Source organism: Barbus barbus (assembly GCF_936440315.1).
Source record: "Barbus barbus genome assembly, chromosome: 14".
Classification (NCBI taxonomy): Eukaryota; Metazoa; Chordata; class Actinopteri; order Cypriniformes; family Cyprinidae; genus Barbus; species Barbus barbus.
The window spans coordinates 12,322,906-12,343,196 of NC_136742.1; the positions used below are offsets into that span (position 1 = coordinate 12,322,906).

Consider the following 20,291-nt stretch of genomic DNA (forward strand, 5'->3'; position numbering starts at 1 on the left):
TTTAATGCATCCTTACTGAAAAAAGTTTTTTTTCCTTAAAAAATGTTGACCCCAAACCCCGGGAGAGTATAACGGACATTTGAAAAGTAGAAAAAAATAAATAAAAATATACTTTACACTACTTTGCTTAGTACTTTCCAAAGTAATTTCAGGTAATCAGAAAGAACACAAACAAGATCTCATAAAGAAACCAAACATTATTAGCCAATAGCCACATTTAAAAATCCATGCATAAAGGAAACTAAAACCACAGCCTGATAAAGCAGCAACAGTTCCTTCATCGAGGACTCAGAGTCACAAGATATAAATCTGCTTTTGCTCTGACATATTCTCTTTCACACCAAGGATACTTCCTCTATTCTTTTTATTCAGTATGTCTTTTCCTCTCAGAATTTAAAAACAGTTCATAATAATACTACTGTGCAAATTACAATACATGTAACCAGAGTCAAAAATAATGCATTACAAATTTCAATCAAATCACAGTTCCTTTTTTGCCTCGGTCCCCTACTTAATTTCTGACCCACAAACACATGCAAGACCACACAGCTTCCAATACAGAAACACATGACAGCCTATGGGGCTCTTAAGTGACATTGTCTGACCCTTGCCATGTGATAGTGGAAAGGCAAAACAGAGCCATTAAACTGAAGTAAGACTCAATATTAGACCAATCAGACTGTTTCTTTTGTGATCTGACCTGAAATTAAGTGGACACACCTATTGACAACACATAAAGAGACAGAGAGGACTTTGCTTCTCGTTTCTACTTATGTCTCAGTATAAATACCTGCTTCCGAACCTACCAATTCTCCACTTCAAGCAAAGCTTTATTGTCCATTTATTGCAAAATAAATATAACCTAATACTTCATAGAGAGGTGCGGTTAAACACAATGGATGTGCTCACCCTATTTCACACCAGATCAGATTCACCCACCTTCACTTTCAGCATTGCACACCTACCCCATGTGCTTCATGTGTCAGTGTATGTGTGTCTGCTCACTTATCTACAGTATGTTTAATCCTTAACCTGTCATTATCCTTCAACCTCCAACTAGATCCATAAAAAACAAAAACACAAATTACGTACCGGTGGCTCATCCTGAGTACTGTCTTCACCGAACAATATAGAAACAGCTGAAAGAACTCACCCTTCTGTCCGGCTGAAATCTCCTCTCAATAGTCTTCTGAACGCCTGCGAACACGAAAAGAGAAAAGAAATGTAGCACAAGGCTTTGTCTGAGCTCACATGTACTTTGGCCGTTGTGGTGTATGTGCGTGTGTTCACCCGTTGTCAGCACTTGTTGTGTGGTAAGCATGAGTAAAGAAACAGTACCAGGGGAACACACCTCCCTATTACAAAAGAAAAAGCCCTGAGTCACACAATGGACATATGATGTAGTAATGTCTGGATTTTTTCTTTGCATATTAGAAAGGCCAGACCTGATATAGAATGGACTCTATCATTAAAAAAACACACACTTATCAGTAATCCATTTATTTTCAAAGTAATTAACAAAACTATGTGCGCTCACGCACGTTTTTTTCCATCCATAGCCTGCAACTGCGTCATAATGGTTAAATATTACCAGCATGTGCTTTCGAGATTCCTGTTGTATCTAGAGTTGCGAGATTATGCCTGTCAATCACAAACTGAAAAACAGCTCTGAAGAAGTGTGACAGCTGAAGCTTCACCAAACAGAGGAAGCATACATTTATTTTTAGTGCTAAGAAAACAGTTATTTTTAGTTGTCAAACAAATGTGAGGTACGTCCAGTTAGTGCTATTTAATGCACCTGCTAGTAAATTCAAAACAACGCTGTATCCATAAGGAATCTTTCAAACTATTTGTATATGCTAAAGTCACATTCGGCAGTAAGGCTATTTAAGGTCATACATCATAGTAAATGTGAGGTCAGACTGAGGGACATGTGTATCTGCTACCCCCTGCTGGACAATCAGTCATAGAAAATAAATAAATAAATCTGCCATTATTTACTCACTCTCATGTCATTCCATAGCTGTTTTGACTTACTTTTAAATATTATTTGAAATACTTTGGGGAACCAAATCACATTAGTAACCATTTTATCGACAAAAAAAAAATTCAATAAAAATAGAAATTTATGTTTCAAAGAAGAAAGTCAGGTTTAATTGTGAGTAGATGAAAATATTTGTTTTTATCTTCTTAATTTTCAGTATGATTAAATATTCTAAGACAAATTCTGTGATTTCAAAACCTGAAGACTAATTGGGCCATGGGTTCCATTAAGATTTTCCTAAGGGTTTTTATAATGGGGTATTTCAATTTATGAATAAAACAAGGTCTGTGGTAAAAATAAATTAATGATACTTTGACATTTTCAGCATGATTTCCAAACCAATTTCCATTACTTTTAATTAATTTTACAAAATAAACTGCTAGAATCAAATGTCTAAAATTTATTAACTCCAAATCCAAAAATGATATAAGTCCTGTTTTCTGGAAAATTCATCTAAATTAAGTGAATTTATAACATTTGTACATTAAAAAAGGCAAATATCTGCCAATGGGCTCAGAGAAATCTACTTAATCCAAAGGGAAAACAACTTTCTCAATTTCTCCAAAAAAATTTAATTATTAAAAAATACACTTTTCATCTGTCTTAACTTAGCTTGAACACATATCTTAATTTGCATCTCAAGTAAATTTATCTTCTACTAAGGATGTTTAGATATTTGATTTGGGAACAAGAAATACTGACAAAGATGTTTAATTTTTGCAATGCATACAACATTTAATGCCATGACTTTCTGTGCCAATTTAAGACCTTAATTTGTGGAAGGGAATATTAAGAGCAAGAGAAACCCTGCATAGGTAACCACATCAGAACATTTGAGGTGTGAGTGTGTGTAATTTATGTAGTAGAGAAAAAGGTCCAAGAACACCAAATGATGTTTACCACAGACCTTATTTTACTCATGAACTGAAAACCCCATTTTAAAAATTCTACATCATTAGGGAAGCCATGGCAAAATTCTGGGTTTTGATGTCACAGCTTACACTTTTTTCATTAAAACAGTGAATATATTTTTGCATTCACTTTTTATTTATTTTATTCATGAGGCTAAATACCACAGTTTCTATTTATTATACAGGAATTATTTGATGTTTATTAATTGAAAACCTTCATCATCAAAACTATACTGAACTGAAGCCTGAAAACCTTAAAAAAAAGTATGCATAAAAAATTCTAAAAACAGGTTCTTGACAATAATTTTTTTTTTTTTTACGTAAAAAAAAAGCAGTTTATGTACATCCATTCCAGAGTCTATATTTTTCCTGCACAACTCAGACATAAGTGTTAGGATCAAAAGGTGTTTTCAGAGGACCTCTGGGTTGTTCTCTGCGTTCAGCTTCACAGCGGTCACGCTCCTTAAAGTAACGATTGACATCCTGGATTGTTTGTCCCGTTAAAAAGGTCCCAGCAGCATACAGAATTGCGGTTATAATTCCAAACAGTGCGACAGCTGCATCCGCCCCATTCACATTACAGTTCATCCAGGTATATCCATTACGAGCATACAGTCGTTCACGCCGAGCGCACACATCGGTTGAGTTCACCGAGATCACGAAGTGCAGATACAAACCTACCGCAACCACGTAAGCCACCGCACCAATGATCTGGAAAGCAAACTGTCCAATCAGGAGCTTCCGTGGAAGCATGTGGGGGGGTTTGCTGCTGGACACTATGAATAGGAGTGAAAGTGCACCAAAGGTGAGGCTGAAGGCCACACCACCATAGACTCCTGGTGCTCTCAGCTGTCCGTACTGCATGTCAAGCTCACGCACCTGCTGCAGCTCCACCCCCTCAAAAGGAATGATGGCATCAATGAAGCTCGTTCCACCCATACCCATCGCAGACATGCCCAGCTGTGACATGTGAGCGGACACCACGCAGATGAGCACCAACACATTGGTCAGGATGGCACATATTAACACAATACCTGAAACAAACACAGAAACACATACAACTAAGAAACTGCAAACTTGTTTAGAACAAGAGGTTTCTTAACTTTTTAATGCCATACCCCCGGTTTCACAGACAAGGCTTAAGCTAGTCCCAGACTAAAATGCATGTTTGAGCTTTCTCAACTGAAAATATCTTGCTCTGACATATCTCTTAAAATATGTCAGTGCCATTGTTCTGTGTCAAGATGCACATCTTAAGTTTTTCTTTTAAGGCATTTTTGTAAAAGCTGCTTAAATACCTTAATTTAACTAAGGCCTGGTCCTGGTTTAAGCTAAGCCCCGTTTGTGAAACCGGCCATATATCTTCCAAATATGATGATCAGTCATGTGAGGAATGCCCATCGTTAAATTTTTCTAAGTTATCAAATAAACATTTTAATTATTTACTCTGTATTAAGCCAATGGCTGATATACATCACAATGTTGAGCCGGCATTGTGGAAAAAAAAAATATTTTAAGTCAAAAATATTTGACTTAAAATAGGAGTACTTCAAATTTTTCATTGTCTTTTATTTATGCATGTTTTTAAATGTAAAATTAACATTTTTATTCCTCAATAAGTATTTTTTTTTCTCTAATAAAATACATACAGAATCAGAATCTTAAACCTCACAGAATCACATAATTAATCTTGTTTAATTAATTTAATATACAAACACCCCAGATTCTGTTAATAAAACAGTTCAAAAACAAGAAGCAGATATACAAGAGGAAATATGGGGGCCTTCAAATATTGTGTTGGAAAATGTTGGGACTTTAAACCAAAAGGGATGAGAACCACTATATAAAACCCCCTTACTCCTAAAAAGACAACCAATATATCTATGTAAGTGCCCTTAAATTACAATTTTATTGTGTGCAACTGAGCATGTTTTTAAGTGTGTGAAAGAAAAATAAACTCATGTACATGCACCATTTTATGAACTTTTGTTTATACAAGCATGCACATACTGGTCACCTGCTAACATTACAGCAAGTGAAAAACACTTTCAATAAATTAAAATAAAATTTGACTTAATATATACAGCAATACAAATAAACAGTAATACACTGTATATGCTATGCCTGGTCCATGTGTTGCAAGAATGAGAAAAATGTTACATATCTCTCAGGGTTTGTAAATGAAAGATTGGTATCAACAAGCTTAAAAAAGCTAAACCGGTTAGACAAGGAGGAAGGGGGGTAAAATATATTGTGTTGTGCCAGTAGGTGTGACTTGAGCTAGACTGAAACCAGACCTGTGTGTTTGAAAAAACAGGATCCCAGTACTGACACCCAAATTCAGAGAATTACCTGAAACTGGTTTCAGACATTTTGACGACGTTGTTTGGATACAAAATTCCAACATACATAAAGCAGTGTTTGTGTTTCAGTCTAACAACATTCATCTCCCACCCATAGTTACGTCCGTCTGTGAATGCCTACCTCTCCTGGAACAGATGTAAGAGCACTTTGACTCCCGGTGCTCTCGAGGAGCGCTCCTCACATGCCTCTGAGAACCTCTGGGGTAGTACGGCAGCTGGCCAGACGTCCTGGGTCAGATACAATCATAAAAGATGAAAAACAAAATCTGGTTTAAATGTGCATGTTGTTGTTTATTTGAACTGGCAGAATGTCATCTCACCTCTCACTGGGATCGTCTCGATGGCTGCGGGGCTCTCGGTCTCGCCTCTCACTGTAGTGCCCCCCATTTCTGTCTCTCTGTGGGCGATGGTTTCTGGACGGCTGGCTCATTGCTTAATGAGGGAAATATGCTTTGGTGTAAACACTGTGCTTATTGAAATACGTTTTTAAATTTTACAGAACCATGGACCCCAATATAAAATGGGATGTAATGCTTTTCATTAATGATGTACATACATTTTATGAATATATTAACCTTCCGTAGACTCTGGGTTTATAGAGTAAAATCTCTATAATTATCCATCATTAACAATACAGCAAACATTTTTCAGTAAATAAGTTTGTATTTGAAAAAAGCAAATCTATCAATTATATCATAATCACAATCTACAATCACATTAACGCAAAGCAACCTGCGCCTTAAATAAGTTTTACTTGTCTCGTTTCATTTGACTTCAGCCCAAACATTAAGCTTTCGTTTGTTCTTAACACATATCAGATAATGTTTCTAAACACACTGAACAAACACTGCGTACCTGCTTAATAGACGTCGATCACATTTGTTCTGTTTTTCCTAATCAAAACTCCGCTTTTTTTCCGCAGATATGAGATTTTGACCGAACACCGTCAGTGAAATCTCGCGATCATTACCTACAGAAAGGGTGGGGTTGAGCACTTGTGATAAGCAGGTGACAGACACGGCAACCAAATGCAGTCGACATGCGTTATTTGGTCGCTTATTCGCTTTACTAAACGATCCCATCCGTGATAACGGGAGCAAGGGTCACGACAGATTGCCGTCTGAGATGACTTGTGTCCGCAGCAGAAGTGGCTCTGTTTTGGCTCTAAACTTACGTCAGTGAGGAGAACATAGTGTTTGATTCATTCCAGCGACTCTCTTTTGAATCAGTTCACTAAAAAGATTCACTGATTTGTTCTGTGAATCCCTGAGTACTTCATTGCTCGGTGTCTTTTTATATGAATGACTCGAGTCATTGACACAAATTGTTTCTTATAAACACAGTCAACTGAAACAAGTTTAAAAAGTATTGAGAGAGAAGTTTTGCAAACTCTGTGTCTTTACACTAAGTGCAAAATAGCCCGCCTTGTTGTCAAAGGCTATTTACACTAACTCCACCCACTAACATGTGATTGAGTTAGTCAACACTAAAAAAAAGACGCTCGTTTAGCATCAGTTTGTGTGGTGTAGCTGCTAGCTATTTAATGCGATCGACCGAGTTCGAATCCGCCTTTTGCCGAACTTTTTTTCTCCCTTTTCAAATCTCATATTGCATCAGAAAGGCATTTATTTTCAATAAAAATGAAGGAAATAATCAAAAAGTTGAAAATAAAAGTATAGGGTAGGTGAAGGGAGGGCTTGTGGCATCCATTTAATAATTTGATTTAAAACTATAATTCAATACGTTATTATTGCGTACTGTTTTGTACTACAACACTGAGGTGCAGATAATTGCCACTATTTGCAATAAGTAGTATAAATAGCAGAAAATCTTGCTATTTTAACAGTGTAAATATAATCTATTTGCACTTAGTGTAAATAGCATCGATAAAAAATACTGCTATTTTCACTTGGTGTAAATAGTGTCTATAGCTAAAAGAAATATTGTATTTCTATTTAGTGTAAATAGCATCTATCGCTGTTTACATTTAGTGCAAATAGTCGCTGCCATAAAATAAACCTACTGCTTCGCGAAATACACTCGATACACCAGGCTGACGGAACTAAATAAAAACAAATAATAAAACAAAATTAAGTAATTTATATGCGGATTATGCAACTATGTCACACTGTCAACGCAGCATGAAATAAACTCTATAGTTCACTGAATAAGTCATTGTCAGATGAAGACACTGTAACATCTTTATTTATAGGTTCATATTATGACAGCATGTAAATGTCTCACATGTCTCTTTTGTCAAATACAGCACAAAATAATAAATGAATACTGTGGGGGTTGTTTCATTACAAAAATGATACACTAGGCCTACTGCATGCGACTTGATATTTTACAAGGGTCACATTCCTCTCTTTCACTTTCCTTTTTGTTCAAGAAAGCAGTTCACTTTAGATAAATAGCTTTTAGTTGTTGTGTCCAGGAAGAGAAGACATTTATATTAGATTCATCTTTATTTTCAACAGTTACATAGTTGGATGCAGGTCCCTATGGCTGTTAAAATGATAATCACAGGCTCCAAATAGCTTAATGAGTCTAATTAACATAATTGATTTGAAGGCATGTGTCCACCTGGTTTTCAAAGACAGACGTTTGGTTGTCATTCATGTCTATGTCTTTCATTTGTAATGCTTAACTGCAACTGATTTGATTTTTATAGTTAGTATTTCACATGCTGACATTGGTGTTGTGGAAATGGATGCTGGGTTAGAGGACCTTGAACTGAGAGAATCTCAGAGAGAGTACCTGGACTTTCTGGATGACGATGTGAATTCTTTTCTTTTTGTCTTTGATTTTACGTAGGTCAGTTGGTTTGTGTAAACACCCTTGTAATCTCTGCATTAAATGTCATTTTTGTTTTTGTAATTTACAGCAAGACCAAGGCATTTATCATGAAAAGGTCAGGAGTATGGTGTCTGATGGCCAGTGTCGTCTTATTGTAAACATTAATGACCTGAGAAGAAAAAGTGAAAAAAGAGCTAAAGAGTAAGTATTTTTATATTTATTTATTTTTTGAGCCTTCCCACAATTGTCTTGTATCATGAAGTACTTAGTCTATGAGTTTGTCCTTGAAACTCATCTGATTAATGGTCTCTTTTCAATAGATTACTGAACAATGCTTTTGCTGAGTTGGTGGCGTTCCAAAAAGCCTTAAAGGATCTTGTGGCTTCAATAGACACCACTTACGCTAAGCAGTTCGAAGAGTTCCATGTTGGTTTTGAGGGCAGCTTTGGGAACAAACATGTCTCTCCACGTACTCTAAGCGCACGCTTTCTGGGAAACCTTGTGTGTGTGGAAGGCATTGTGACCAAATGTGAGGAGGATTTACTACTATTATTTATTTATTTTTATTATTACAAATTATCATTGCTCATAAGTTTTTAAGGCTTGTCTTTTCACATAGTTAAAAATAATAAAATTTTGTTCAGAATTTCAGGCCCTGATTTTTAGATTAATATATTTAGGTCTGAGCTGTTGATATGCACATTTACTCCACCTTAATCATTATGCATTATGCGTTGTAATTTCTAACTTGTAATTTTGATATGGTCTGTAGGTTCCTTGGTCAGGCCAAAAATTATGCGTAGTGTCCACTATTGTCCAGCCACCAAGAAAACCCTGGAACGAAAATACACCGATCTTACCTCACTGGATGCTTTTCCTTCCAGTGCCATCTATCCAACTAAAGTGAGTTATATTTTGTACGGGTCATATATTTAATGTTTTTATTTTACTTTTTTTTTTTTTACTTTATAAAATGGTATTTACCAATTTAACTTTCATTTTAGTTAGACATTTATGTAACAAATGTATTCATTAAACAATTTATTTAATTTTTTATTTATTAATCTAACATTTTCAATGTAGGTAATTACATATGTATTTAATTTATTAAACTATTAATTGTATTTATCGATCAAAGTAAATGATTTGATTTGAGTAACTATTTAATAAAATTTAAATTTAAAAAAAATATTTGTGTGTTAAAGACATTCCTATATCATCCTCTTGCTGGTCCTGTAACATTCCTGTCACAGAAATGTTGATCCAGGAGAATGTTCTACTTGGAAAAATCCCAATAACCATACCTTGTTGACCACTGATTTAGTATTAAGAATGTTATGAATCATGAAATACGTTTTGCATGTGTAGGATGAAGAAAACAATCCTCTGGAGACAGAGTTTGGGCTGTGCTGCTATAAGGACCACCAAACGCTGACCATTCAGGAGATGCCAGAGAAAGCCCCTGCTGGACAGCTGCCACGTTCTGTTGACATCATTGCGAATGATGACCTCGTCGACCGGGTGAAACCAGGTGACCGTGTGCAGATTGTAGGGGTCTACCGTTGTTTGCCTGCGAAACAGGGCGGCTTCACTTCTGGGACCTTCAGGTGTGTATTTGAACTCTATCCTGAGATCAGGACTGGAATGTCATGTCCTCTGATAAATCTGTGATTCTCTGCAGAACAATCCTGTTGGCTAACAATGTGAAGCTTATGAGTAAGGAGATTGTGCCGACGTTCTCTGCAAATGATGTTGCCAAGATAAAGAAGTTTTGCAAAGCTCATGCTAAAGTAAGAGGTGCAAACATCTTTGTTTATTTAATGAGTGATTTTATTCTAAACTTGGCTGCAATTCTTGATAAACTAATGATAAACTGCTTCCAAGGGTTTTTACAAGGTATTAAGGTGTATGATGCTTTTAGGAAATGCAGCTCTGATCTTTCATCTTTACTATGCAAGGTAAGAGTATTGGTATGTTTCAGGACGTCTTTGAGCAACTGAGTCGTTCTTTGGCTCCCAGTATTCATGGCCATGAGTACATAAAGAAGGCTATTCTGTGTCTGCTGTTAGGAGGCAATGAGACCATCCTGGAGAATGGAACACGCATCAGAGGAGACATAAATATTCTACTCATAGGTGAGGTTATAAACACGTCATGGTTTTGTAGAAATGTATAATATATCATTTATCTAAAGTCTGGACTTGTTCTCTGGTGCCATTTTAGCTATTTATTTATGGTTCATAAATGTACATGTTTCTTGTCCTATATCAGTGTCTGTCTGTCTTAAATGTTGAGACTTGATTCATTTAATCATTAAATTTAATCTCCGTTTATAGAAATGTAATCCTATTTAAGGTTAATCTATATAGTTATGTATAATTGTGTTTGTGTGTGTGAATATATAAATCCTTGTATTGTGGTTAATTTATACTTTTATCCATTTAATCTAAACTTTCAATTTTATTCTTACAAATGTAGTCTTTTTACAAGTAATATTTGGACCCATGGAAACAAACACTGCACATTTGACTGATTTCAGGTGATCCTTCAGTAGCGAAGTCTCAGTTGCTGCGGTATGTTTTGTTCACGGCACCAAGAGCAATTCCCACCACTGGACGAGGCTCATCTGGGGTTGGTCTGACAGCTGCAGTCACTACTGATCAGGAGACGGGTAACACTTAGCATGTGATGACAAGAATGCACCCAAAAATGCAGACATTTATAGCAAAAAGTCTATGACAAGTCATTTCACTCAGTGTCTATGCTAGAAATGCCCCAGGGGAATTATTTTATATTCATACAAGTATTCAACTTATGCAACCCTATTAATTTATTTTATCAAATTTTTCTGTTTTTTTATTTATTTTGTAATTGTTAATATTGTATCCTCTGGCTAATCCAGGTGAGCGTCGTTTGGAGGCAGGAGCCATGGTGCTTGCTGACAGAGGTGTGGTGTGCATTGATGAATTTGATAAGATGTCTGACATGGACCGAACAGCCATCCATGAGGTGATGGAGCAGGGTAGGGTCACCATTTCCAAAGCTGGGATTCAGGCACGGCTTAACGCTCGCTGCAGTGTGTTAGCTGCTGCCAACCCAGTGTATGGAAGGGTAAATATTGGTTATTGGCTTGACTGGTAAAATTTTGGGATAATTTGCTTGCTTTTTTTTTTTTTTTTTATTAACCCTAGTGCATTCTTCACCCAGTATGACCAGTATAAGACCCCAATGGAGAACATCGGGCTCCAGGATTCCTTGCTTTCCCGATTTGATCTGCTGTTCATAGTTCTGGATCAGATGGATGCAGACAGTGATCGGGAGATCTCCGAGCATGTGCTGCGTATGCATCGCTACAGAGCACCAGGAGAGCAGGAGGGAGCAGGTGAGGCTGACATCTGCTGGTCAAAGCACAAATTGTCTGTGCAGTAGACTAGTGGTTGATGAATGCAAAAGCTGCTTTTCTGTGACGCAAAGTAGAATTTTAAGTAGGGCTGAAAGATGTAGAAAAATCTAATTGCGTTTTTTTTTTTTTTGTTAAAGATTTTTATATTCTGTATTCAACAAAGACGAGTAATGAATCACTGTATAGTATGCAGTGTTGGGTACGTTACTTTAAACAAGTAATTGGTTATATTTCTAGTTACTTCTCACAAACAGTAACTGAGTTACATCATTATAAAAGAAACGAATTAGCAGGGAAAGTAACTGGTTTTTTTTAATGTTCAAATATGTCAAATAACTTGGATGCCCCCAATTTTAAATGTTAAATGAATGAAATGGTCACTAAATAGAATAAATTATTATTATAAAACATTGTACACTAATCTACACTTGTAATGTTTCTGTAGGACAATTTGAGACACCCATAAAATTCAATTGATTGTAAATATTATCAACCCTCTATTTGGCAATAGAATCTCCATTGGCTTGTAATTCTTTTTGTTTACTCACCAGACTAAAATTAATTACCATATGTATATATATGTATATGTGTGTATGAATGGAAAATGAATTATTTTTTTAAAATCTCAATTCACTGCATCAGTCATTCATTATATGATGTGACAAATTGGCATTAAATGATAGAACTTTAGTAATTAAAATAACACGTATGAATGCATGTCATATTGACTGAACTTAGGTCTGGTGGTGGTGCTTATGATATTGTTTGTCATTTAGTGTTTCTATAAAAAAAAAGGGGGGGGGGGGGGACTACAAATACTGAAAGGGAGAACTACTACGAATTCTCTTACTAATAAGAACAATATAAAACGCACTAAGGATTATTGAGCTGCTGGGGTCATGAATATTAATCAGGTTGTCTGCGTTCGCTCGAACTGATTCGCTGAAATCAAAACGGGGAGGATAATAGGTGAGCGCCAGCCAATGAGTGCCGTTTGCGCATTAGTCCCGCCCACTACCGCAATCCCCGGCAGTTCTTAAAGTAACACTCCACTTTTTTTGGAAATAGGCTCATTTTACAACTCCCAAGAGTTAAACAGTTGAGTTTGACCATTTTTGAATCTATTCAGCCGAAATTCGGGTCTGGCGGTAGCAATTTTAGCTTAGCTTAGCATAGATCATTGAATCGGATTAGACCATTAGCATCTCGCTCAAAAATGACCAAAGAGTTTCGATAATTTAAAGATTGACTCTTCTGCAGTCACATCGTGTACAATGATATTACGCAGCGCCTGAAAGTAGTCCCCAGCTCAGTAGCCTATGATATAGCTGGGGACTACTTTCAGGCGATGTAGACCATTTCCATGTGATTCAGTTTTCAGCTTCAGAAGCTTTAGTCAGCTGTTGCTCTCATTCTGTCATGTCTGTATCAACAGCAATGCCACTGGGAAGTACAGTAGATGTGTTTGCCACTGAGGACCCGAACATCACAGAAGCAGCCGAGCAGGAGCTACAGATCTATGAGAAAAAGGACAATGTCCTGCATGGCCACAGGAAGAAAAGGTGTTTCTTCATTTTGATTTAAAAATCTGCTTTTTTAGAAAGCCAGTCTACCATAATCAAGTGGGTTTCTATGATTACCCTTCTGTTACTGAAACATTTTAAAGGGAGAAGGTTGTTACCATGGAGTTCATCAGGAAGTACATCCATGTCGCTAAGCTGGTGAAGCCAGTCCTGACACAGGAGGCATCGGACTACATAGCAGAGGAGTATTCCAGACTCCGGAGCCATGACCAAGTCAACAGTGACTCTGCCAGGGTCTGTAAAGCCCATTTTAAAGTGTAAAATCTTGGTTATTTTTCATGTTATTGTTACTCTTGAATTGCTTGGTTTGATTTAGACTGACTGTAACCATACCCACAGACGATTCCTGTGACCGCTCGAGCTCTGGAGACCATGATTCGATTGTCTACAGCTCACGCCAAGGCCCGCATGAGTAAAACCATCGATCTGGGAGATGCAGAAGCTGCACTTGAACTCATGCAGTTTGCTTATTTCAAAAAGGCATGCAATCATTCACATCCAGAACTGATACTGTTATTCAGTGTCTTGTGTCTAACGTAACTTGGCATGACTCTGTAGATTCTGGAGAAGGATAAGAAGAGGAAGGTGCCTGAGGACTCTGAGATGGATGTCTCTCAGAGCCAAGAAACAGAGAGTCAAAGGAACCTAAGGTGAGTGTTTAAGGGAGGTTGACCCTACAGTTAAATCAAGTGTTTTGAAGTGGCAGGTGTGAGCTGATTTTGTCTACAGGAAGCGTTCTCGCATCTCTAAAGATGTTGATGATGTGGAAATGACCCAAGAAGGAGAGGACTCTGACCCTTATGATTTCACAGAAGATGAAAACAGTAGGTCAACTCACTCACTTTGATTTCTCATTGAGCTATGCTTGATGCAGGTTCTGTCCATTGCTGTACTAAAGTCAATTTAACCAGTGTAGTAGTTTTGTTTCCCTCTACTTTGAATTTGAATATTTTTAATATACTAAGTGCCATTATAATATGATGTTGTCTTATGTGATCTTGTTGACAGCTCAGCCAAGTCAGAAGAGCAGGCCAGCATCTCAGAGAAGCAGTCAAAGGAAGAAGGCTGACATTAGTCATGACCGGTACAACAGAGTCCTATTCATTATCAGATAATAGATTCTGGCCTATGCCAATACTGTGAATTTTCCTGCAGTTATTCCTCCAATACTTGCTTGGATATTATGCTACAATGATTGACTGGTCTGGAATTTTTTTTCTGTCATGTTTCTTTGAGTCAATTCCACAATCTAACCACACATTAGATATGGAGACCGATTATTTTTTTTTTAACAGTGTGACCCTTTTGACTTGACATGTTTAGATTGAAAGTCTTCAAGGCAGCTCTACTGAAGGTCTTTAAGGTGACCCGGTCTCAGTCTGTGGCGGTGCCTGATCTTCTAACTCACATTAACAAAGGCCAGGAAGAGGAGTTTGACCAGAACGAGATTAACCTTCTGCTGGAGCGCATGCAGGATGACAACCAGGTCATGGTCTCCGAGAATGTGGTGTTTCTCATCTAGAGTAGTGCCAATGGACCGCTGCATGTCTTGAAAATTCAGGAATGTAAATTACGCTGCAATTATTTATAATATAGCACTTTGTTTCAGACTATAACAAACCACTAATAAACTGTGAGCAATAATGGAGTACTTTTGATCAAGTGCTTTTTTTTTTTTTTTTTTTTTTTTTTTTTTTTTACATTTTAATCATTTAGTAGAAGCTTTTATCCAAAGCCATTTACTAATGAGGAATACAAAAAACCAATTAATCTTAAGAAAGCAAAGAGCATGAGAAGTGCTAGTAATCTAGTAATGGTAGTTTCTTGAGAATAGTACTGTAGTTTTATCAGCTATATCTTGTTTGAAAGGCAAGTTATGATTCAGTAGCTCCAGCTTGGTAATGAAGACCTAATCTGACAACTTCTGAAATATTTTTTTTTTTCTCTCCATTGAGGCTTCATGATGTCATGGGAATGTTCCAGTCCACTGTCCTTTTAAATGGACATTTGGGGTTCTGTAAGAGAAAATTCAGTTTAATGGGCGTTACTGTACTATTTAATAACAATTATCAAGTGTGGGAGGAGAACTGATATATTGATACATACAACCATCTGTCCTCTCTGGCTCAATCTATTAGTTTCTTTCCATCTCCTCCTCCTCCTCCTCCTCCTCCTCTGTATGTTGAACATTGCGCCTACAGCAAGAGCCAGGAACGTGGCAGCCGCCACAGACACTTATTGCCATTGTTGCTGTAGAGCTTCCAATGGTGTCATTAATCGCAGGTCTCGGATTTCTGGTCTCCTGGTCTGAGTCTCCAAAAGTCCAGTCACATCTATTATTGATAAAGTTAAAACTCTTGTCACATTTCATAAGAATCTCACTGGTATGAAATAAAAATGGCAAACCTTCAAGGGAGAGGAGGAAGATGACATCTCCTTTAATGAAGCTTTGACTCCTCAGACGATCATGTGTGATGTAACTGCTGGTACCGTAACCTGGCCCCCGGTAGAATTTACTGCCATCTGTGTCAGTGACTAGACTGCCTACTTTTCGTGGGTCATCCCAGAAATACTCAACATTACCCATGGCTGCACAAAGAGAGAAGATACTCTTTATAAATCACATTTTATTGACTTTAATGCTGATATGCTAAGCACAGATACCTGGTTACAGATTATGTAGAGAGGAAAGAAAATATCTCCCCAACTCTGTTTGCGTCTTACAGTCAGTGGTAGTCTCTGCTGGATCTGTAGTGATCATTCTAATGTTGTTCATGCGATGTTGGATGTCTGGATTCTGGTCCATCAGCTCTATGGATGCCTGACGCCATGGACATGACCATTGGAGATTGACATCGTTGGGTCCAGAGGTCAGGTGGAAGTAGATTGCCATTTTATCTGGACTATCCTTCAAGCCATTAATGTACAAACCAATCTGAAATGAGTAACCATCTGGGGATAGAAAGCGGGGGCTGTAGGTTTTGGAACCGGCAGGGGTTGAAGCGAGAAGCCTGGTAAAATCACGAATGCGCCAAGTGTATTGAGGACAATTGGTCTCTGAGAGGTTGATGTCATCCAGAGACAGACCACCTTTTGATGTGTCTCTTCCTTTATCCCCTTCAAACACTACTCTGAATTTATCGGAGACATCTAGGGTAACACGGTGTAGTTCCCAGGAACCTTGAAGTCCACCTAGGTTGTACAAGTATAAGTTACCCATAGGCTAAAATGATTTATCTGTTGGTGTTTAAATGTAAAGAATTATTACCACTGATCTTCTGAATGAGTCTCAGGGCTCCTTTGGGGTTTTCAGCAGTGTATTCATGCACCCAGATGTTTAGCTGGTCATCGACGCCCCCGCTGTTGTAGTGATAGAACTGCAGGCATTGGGAGCGTCTTTTGGGGTAAAAGAGGCGACTTTCCAGGTAAGCTGTGTCACCCTGGGTTCCTGTGGCTGTGCTGAAATGCATGAAGAACCCAACCCCTGTGGAAGTATAAGCTTTATTAGATGATCGGGTATTAAGCCAGTCTTCTCGCTTTCTCTTTGGATCTTATTATGGAGTTTAAAGATCATTTTGCATGTCATAACAATCCTTGACAATAATTGTCCAGAGAAGGTCAAATAATATTTCCTTATGGTATCAGTACAATGTTTATCATGAAGTCCAAAGTACCACCATAATATCATAAAACGGTTATCAATGCAGGACACCGAGGTAATATAACGAGCAGACGATATTAAACAAATGGTCTCCCATGTGACACCACCCTATTTAAAGAAATAGTTAACATAAACATTAAAATTTTGTCATTAATACTCATGTCGTTCCAAACCTGTAAGACCTTCGTTCATCAAATTAAGATATTTTTGATGAAATCTGAGAGCTTTCTAACCCTCCGTAGACACCTAAGCAACAGACACGTTCAAGTCTCAGAAAGGTAGTATGACTTTTTTAACAATTTCTTCTCTTTTGTGTCAGTCCTCAACGCACGTTCATGATGCATGGGCATTGCCTGGACAACGATATTCCTTGTTTTTTACCAGTAAAGCACCATTCACACATCGGTTTCAAATTACCGGTAAATTGTGACATTATTAACCAGAAATGAGCGACTCCTGGTGTTGTGTGTAAACATGGAAGGGTATTATGGAATCAGTGTTTTTGATGATGTTTTCATTTTTGTCAAACGTTCACATTCATGCAGCATTTTGGTCCAGAGACATCGAATTAGATGACTTCAAACTGAACTACAGAGCATGGAGTAAATGCATCATTTGCGTCAGAATGTTATGATTGGCCCAGATCAGTGTGTTCTGAACTCGTACATGCTAAATAACGGTAGTCTTCATTCTGCGTTCACACACAGCATTATTCTGGCAATTTACTGGTAATGTTACAACTTCACATACAGGTATATTGCCAGATTATCTGATGATTTCGACAGAGAGGATGACCACCATTACTTATTTGAATCAGAATATACAAACTATGAACTATTTTTTTTTTTGTGGCTTCATAAAATTAAGATCGAACCATTAATGTCACATTAACTATTTTAACAATGTCCTTACTATCTTTCTGGGCCTTGAACATGGTTATTCAGTTGCTATCTATACAGGGTCAGAAAACTTGGATTTCATCAAAAATATCTTAATTTGGGTTACATCGATAAACAAAGGCCTTACGGGTTTAGAACGATATGAGGGTGAGTAATCAATGACAGGATTTTCGTTTTTGGGTGAACTATCCCTTTAAGAGAGTATTTGGCCTAACTTGGTATGATGCAGTAAGTCTGCAATGACACATTTTCACAATAGGGTCACAATAGTTAAATTATTATTATTTTTTTTTTTTTTTTATCATAAAATAATGTACGTTCATAACACTATACTTTGAGTTAAATTACCTTGGCAAACAAATACAAATAATAGTCAACTCTGCGATTTTGTGAGGGAGTTTTATCTGTATATGCATCTCTCTGTATTGTTGGCTTTCCTGTATGGCGCTAGCAACACCAAGGTCATGGGTTCGATTCCCAGGGAAAGCAAGAGCTGATAAAATGTAAAAACTGTAACTTGAATGCAATGTAAGTCGCTTTGGATAAAAGCGTCTGCCAAATGCATAAATGTATTTGTGTTTCCTCATTTGTAAAGAAATGCAATAGCAGATTTTTTTTTCTTTTGCAGTTGATGTAAATTTAGCTAAAATATTTGCTGTGTGGAAAAAGTTAAATATTGCACACGACACTCCTGCTTGATGTGACTCGATCCTTCTGTCTGAATATGCCTACTTCCCTACTATATAGTAGATGAAAAACAATATGTGAAAAAAAATTGTGTGTCTGAATTCACAGTAAAAGTTTGATGAAACTTTACTATCCCATGGGGCCACAGAAGAAGATTTGTGAATGGCTGTGAAGTGACAGTGGTAAGGGAGTGGATGTAGTTCTTTTCTGGGAGCGTCCTAGGCTTTTCCGTGCTGATGGCCTGCACCCCAGCAGAGTCGGAGCGGAACTCCTGTCGGACAACATCTCCAGGACGCTACGCTCCATATGACTAGTAAGCCAATTCTCAAATAACTGCTATGATGACTTTTGTTCTACCCACTTAAAATATAGAAGTACTTGCGTTGTCCAATCTATACAGACCATGTCTGTTCCCCGAATGGCGAGGTCAAAATATAAATTTAATGCTGGATCTAGAAAAAATCTGACCGTGATTAAACCAGAAAAACGCAAAATAAATGAACAAAAACAATTTTTAAAACTTGGGCTCCTAAATATTAGATCACTCGCACACAAAGCAGTTATTGTAAATGAAAAGATCACAGATAATAATTTTGATGTACTCTGCCTGACTGAAACCTGGCTTAAACCAAATGAATATTTTGGTCTAAATGAGTCTACTCCACCAAGCTACTGTTATAAACATGAGCCCCGTCAGACTGGTTGTGGTGGCGGTGTTGCAACAATATATAGTGATATTCTCAATGTTACTCAGAAAACAGGATACAGGAGGTTTAACTCATTCGAAATACTTCTGCTTAATGTTACACTGTTAGATATGCAAAAGAAGTCTCTCCTATCTCTTGCTCTGGCTACGGTGTATAGACCGCCAGGGCCATATACAGATTTCCTAAAAGAATTTGCAGATTTCCTCTCAGATCTACTAGTTAATGTTGATAAACTGCTAATTGTCGGAGATTTTAACATTCACGTTGATAATACAAATGATGCGTTAGGACTTGCGTTTACTGACCTAATAAACTCTTTTGGAGTCAAGCAAAACGTCACCGGGCCCACTCATCGTTTTAATCATAGGCTAGACTTAATTATATCGCATGGACTTGATCTTACCGATATAGATATCGTACCTCAAAGTGACGATGTTACTGATCATTTCCTTGTATCGTGCATGCTGCCTATTAATGATATTAGTTATATGGCTCCGCGTTATCGTCCGGGCAGAACTATTGTTCCAGCCACCAAAGACAGATTCACAAATAACCTGCCTGATTTATCCAAACTGCTCTGTGTACCCATAAATACACATGAACTAGACGAAATGACTAGCAACATGGGCACTATCTTCTCTAATACATTAGAAGCTGTTGCCCCCCTCAAATTGAAAAAGGTTAGAGAAAAATGTACTGCGCCATGGTACAACAGTTATACCCATTCTCTCAAGAAAGAAACTCGTATTCTTGAGCGCAAATGGAGAAAAACTAAATTAGAAGTTTTTAGAATTGCGTGGAAAAACAGTATGTCCAGCTATAGACAGGCTCTAAAAGCTGCCAGGGCAGAGCATATCCGCAAACTCATAGATAATAACCAAAACAATCCAAGGTTCTTATTTAGCACAGTGGCTAGATTAACAAATAAACAGACACCACCTGATCTAAATATTCCCCCACAGTTTAATAGTAATGACTTTATGAATTTCTTTACTGATAAAATAGATAACATCAGAAATACAATAACAAATGTAGATTCTACTGCGTCTAGTATTTCAGCTTCACTCATCGCACCCAAAGAAAAACTGCAGTGCTTTATAACTACAGGACAGGAAGAGCTAAATAAACTTATCAGTGCATCTAAACCAACAACATGTTTATTAGATCCTGTACCCACTAAACTACTGAAAGAGTTGTTACCTGTAGCAGAAGAACCACTTCTCAATATTATTAA

The 20,291-nt window shown here is 37.3% G+C and overlaps 3 protein-coding genes across 6 annotated transcripts in view; 1 reads left to right on the forward strand and 2 right to left on the reverse strand.

Moving 5' to 3' along the window:
* The window catches only part of LOC306880603 (tensin-3-like), a 44,823-nt gene extending 43,498 nt beyond the window's left edge, over window positions 1-1,325 (reverse strand). The window contains exons 1-2 of one of the 4 annotated variants that reach the window (XM_079434234.1): window positions 1,291-1,325; window positions 1,154-1,197 (exon numbers count right to left, since the gene is read on the reverse strand). The gene's annotated coding sequence lies outside the window, so the exon portion shown is untranslated. Of the gene's footprint in view, window positions 1-1,153 lie in introns of all 4 variants that reach the window. The other 3 variants (XM_079434232.1, XM_079434235.1, XM_079434233.1) reach the window with 3 other exon arrangements.
* Window positions 1,326-1,486: 161 nt separating this feature from the next.
* Window positions 1,487-6,526, reverse strand: LOC306880608 (MARVEL domain-containing protein 3-like). Its single transcript, XM_079434240.1, has 4 exons — window positions 6,174-6,526; window positions 5,639-5,750; window positions 5,440-5,546; window positions 1,487-3,989 (listed from the first exon to the last, which is right to left on the reverse strand). The coding sequence occupies exons 2-4, from the start codon at window positions 5,746-5,748 to the stop codon at window positions 3,334-3,336; spliced, it is 873 nt and encodes a 290-aa protein (XP_079290366.1). The 5' UTR covers window positions 5,749-5,750; window positions 6,174-6,526; the 3' UTR covers window positions 1,487-3,333.
* Window positions 6,527-8,027: 1,501 nt separating this feature from the next.
* On the forward strand, window positions 8,028-14,750 carry LOC306880610 (maternal DNA replication licensing factor mcm3-like; the record flags this gene model as incomplete). Its single annotated transcript, XM_079434242.1, has 17 exons — window positions 8,028-8,099; window positions 8,206-8,318; window positions 8,438-8,646; window positions 8,890-9,020; window positions 9,486-9,724; window positions 9,799-9,907; window positions 10,099-10,252; window positions 10,657-10,788; window positions 11,020-11,228; window positions 11,325-11,499; window positions 12,956-13,082; window positions 13,187-13,337; window positions 13,443-13,583; window positions 13,662-13,753; window positions 13,833-13,927; window positions 14,112-14,187; window positions 14,427-14,750. 17 exons carry the CDS (start codon window positions 8,028-8,030, stop codon window positions 14,623-14,625), a joined length of 2,424 nt encoding a protein of 807 aa, XP_079290368.1. The 3' UTR covers window positions 14,626-14,750.
* Between the last annotated feature and the right edge of the window lie 5,541 nt (window positions 14,751-20,291).

What these genes read in the sequence shown, in the direction of transcription:
- LOC306880608 (XM_079434240.1), bottom strand. Translation starts at nt 5,748, where the DNA reads ATGAGCCAGCCGTCCAGAAACCATCGCCCACAGAGAGACAGAAATGGG. An exon ending in CGAGACGATCCCAGTGAGAG is followed by an intron (nt 5,547 to 5,638) that starts GTGAGATGACAT and finishes TATCTGACCCAG; the next exon opens with GACGTCTGGCCAGCTGCCGT. An exon ending in TTACATCTGTTCCAGGAGAG is followed by an intron (nt 3,990 to 5,439) that starts GTAGGCATTCAC and finishes TGTTTGTTTCAG; the next exon opens with GTATTGTGTTAATATGTGCC.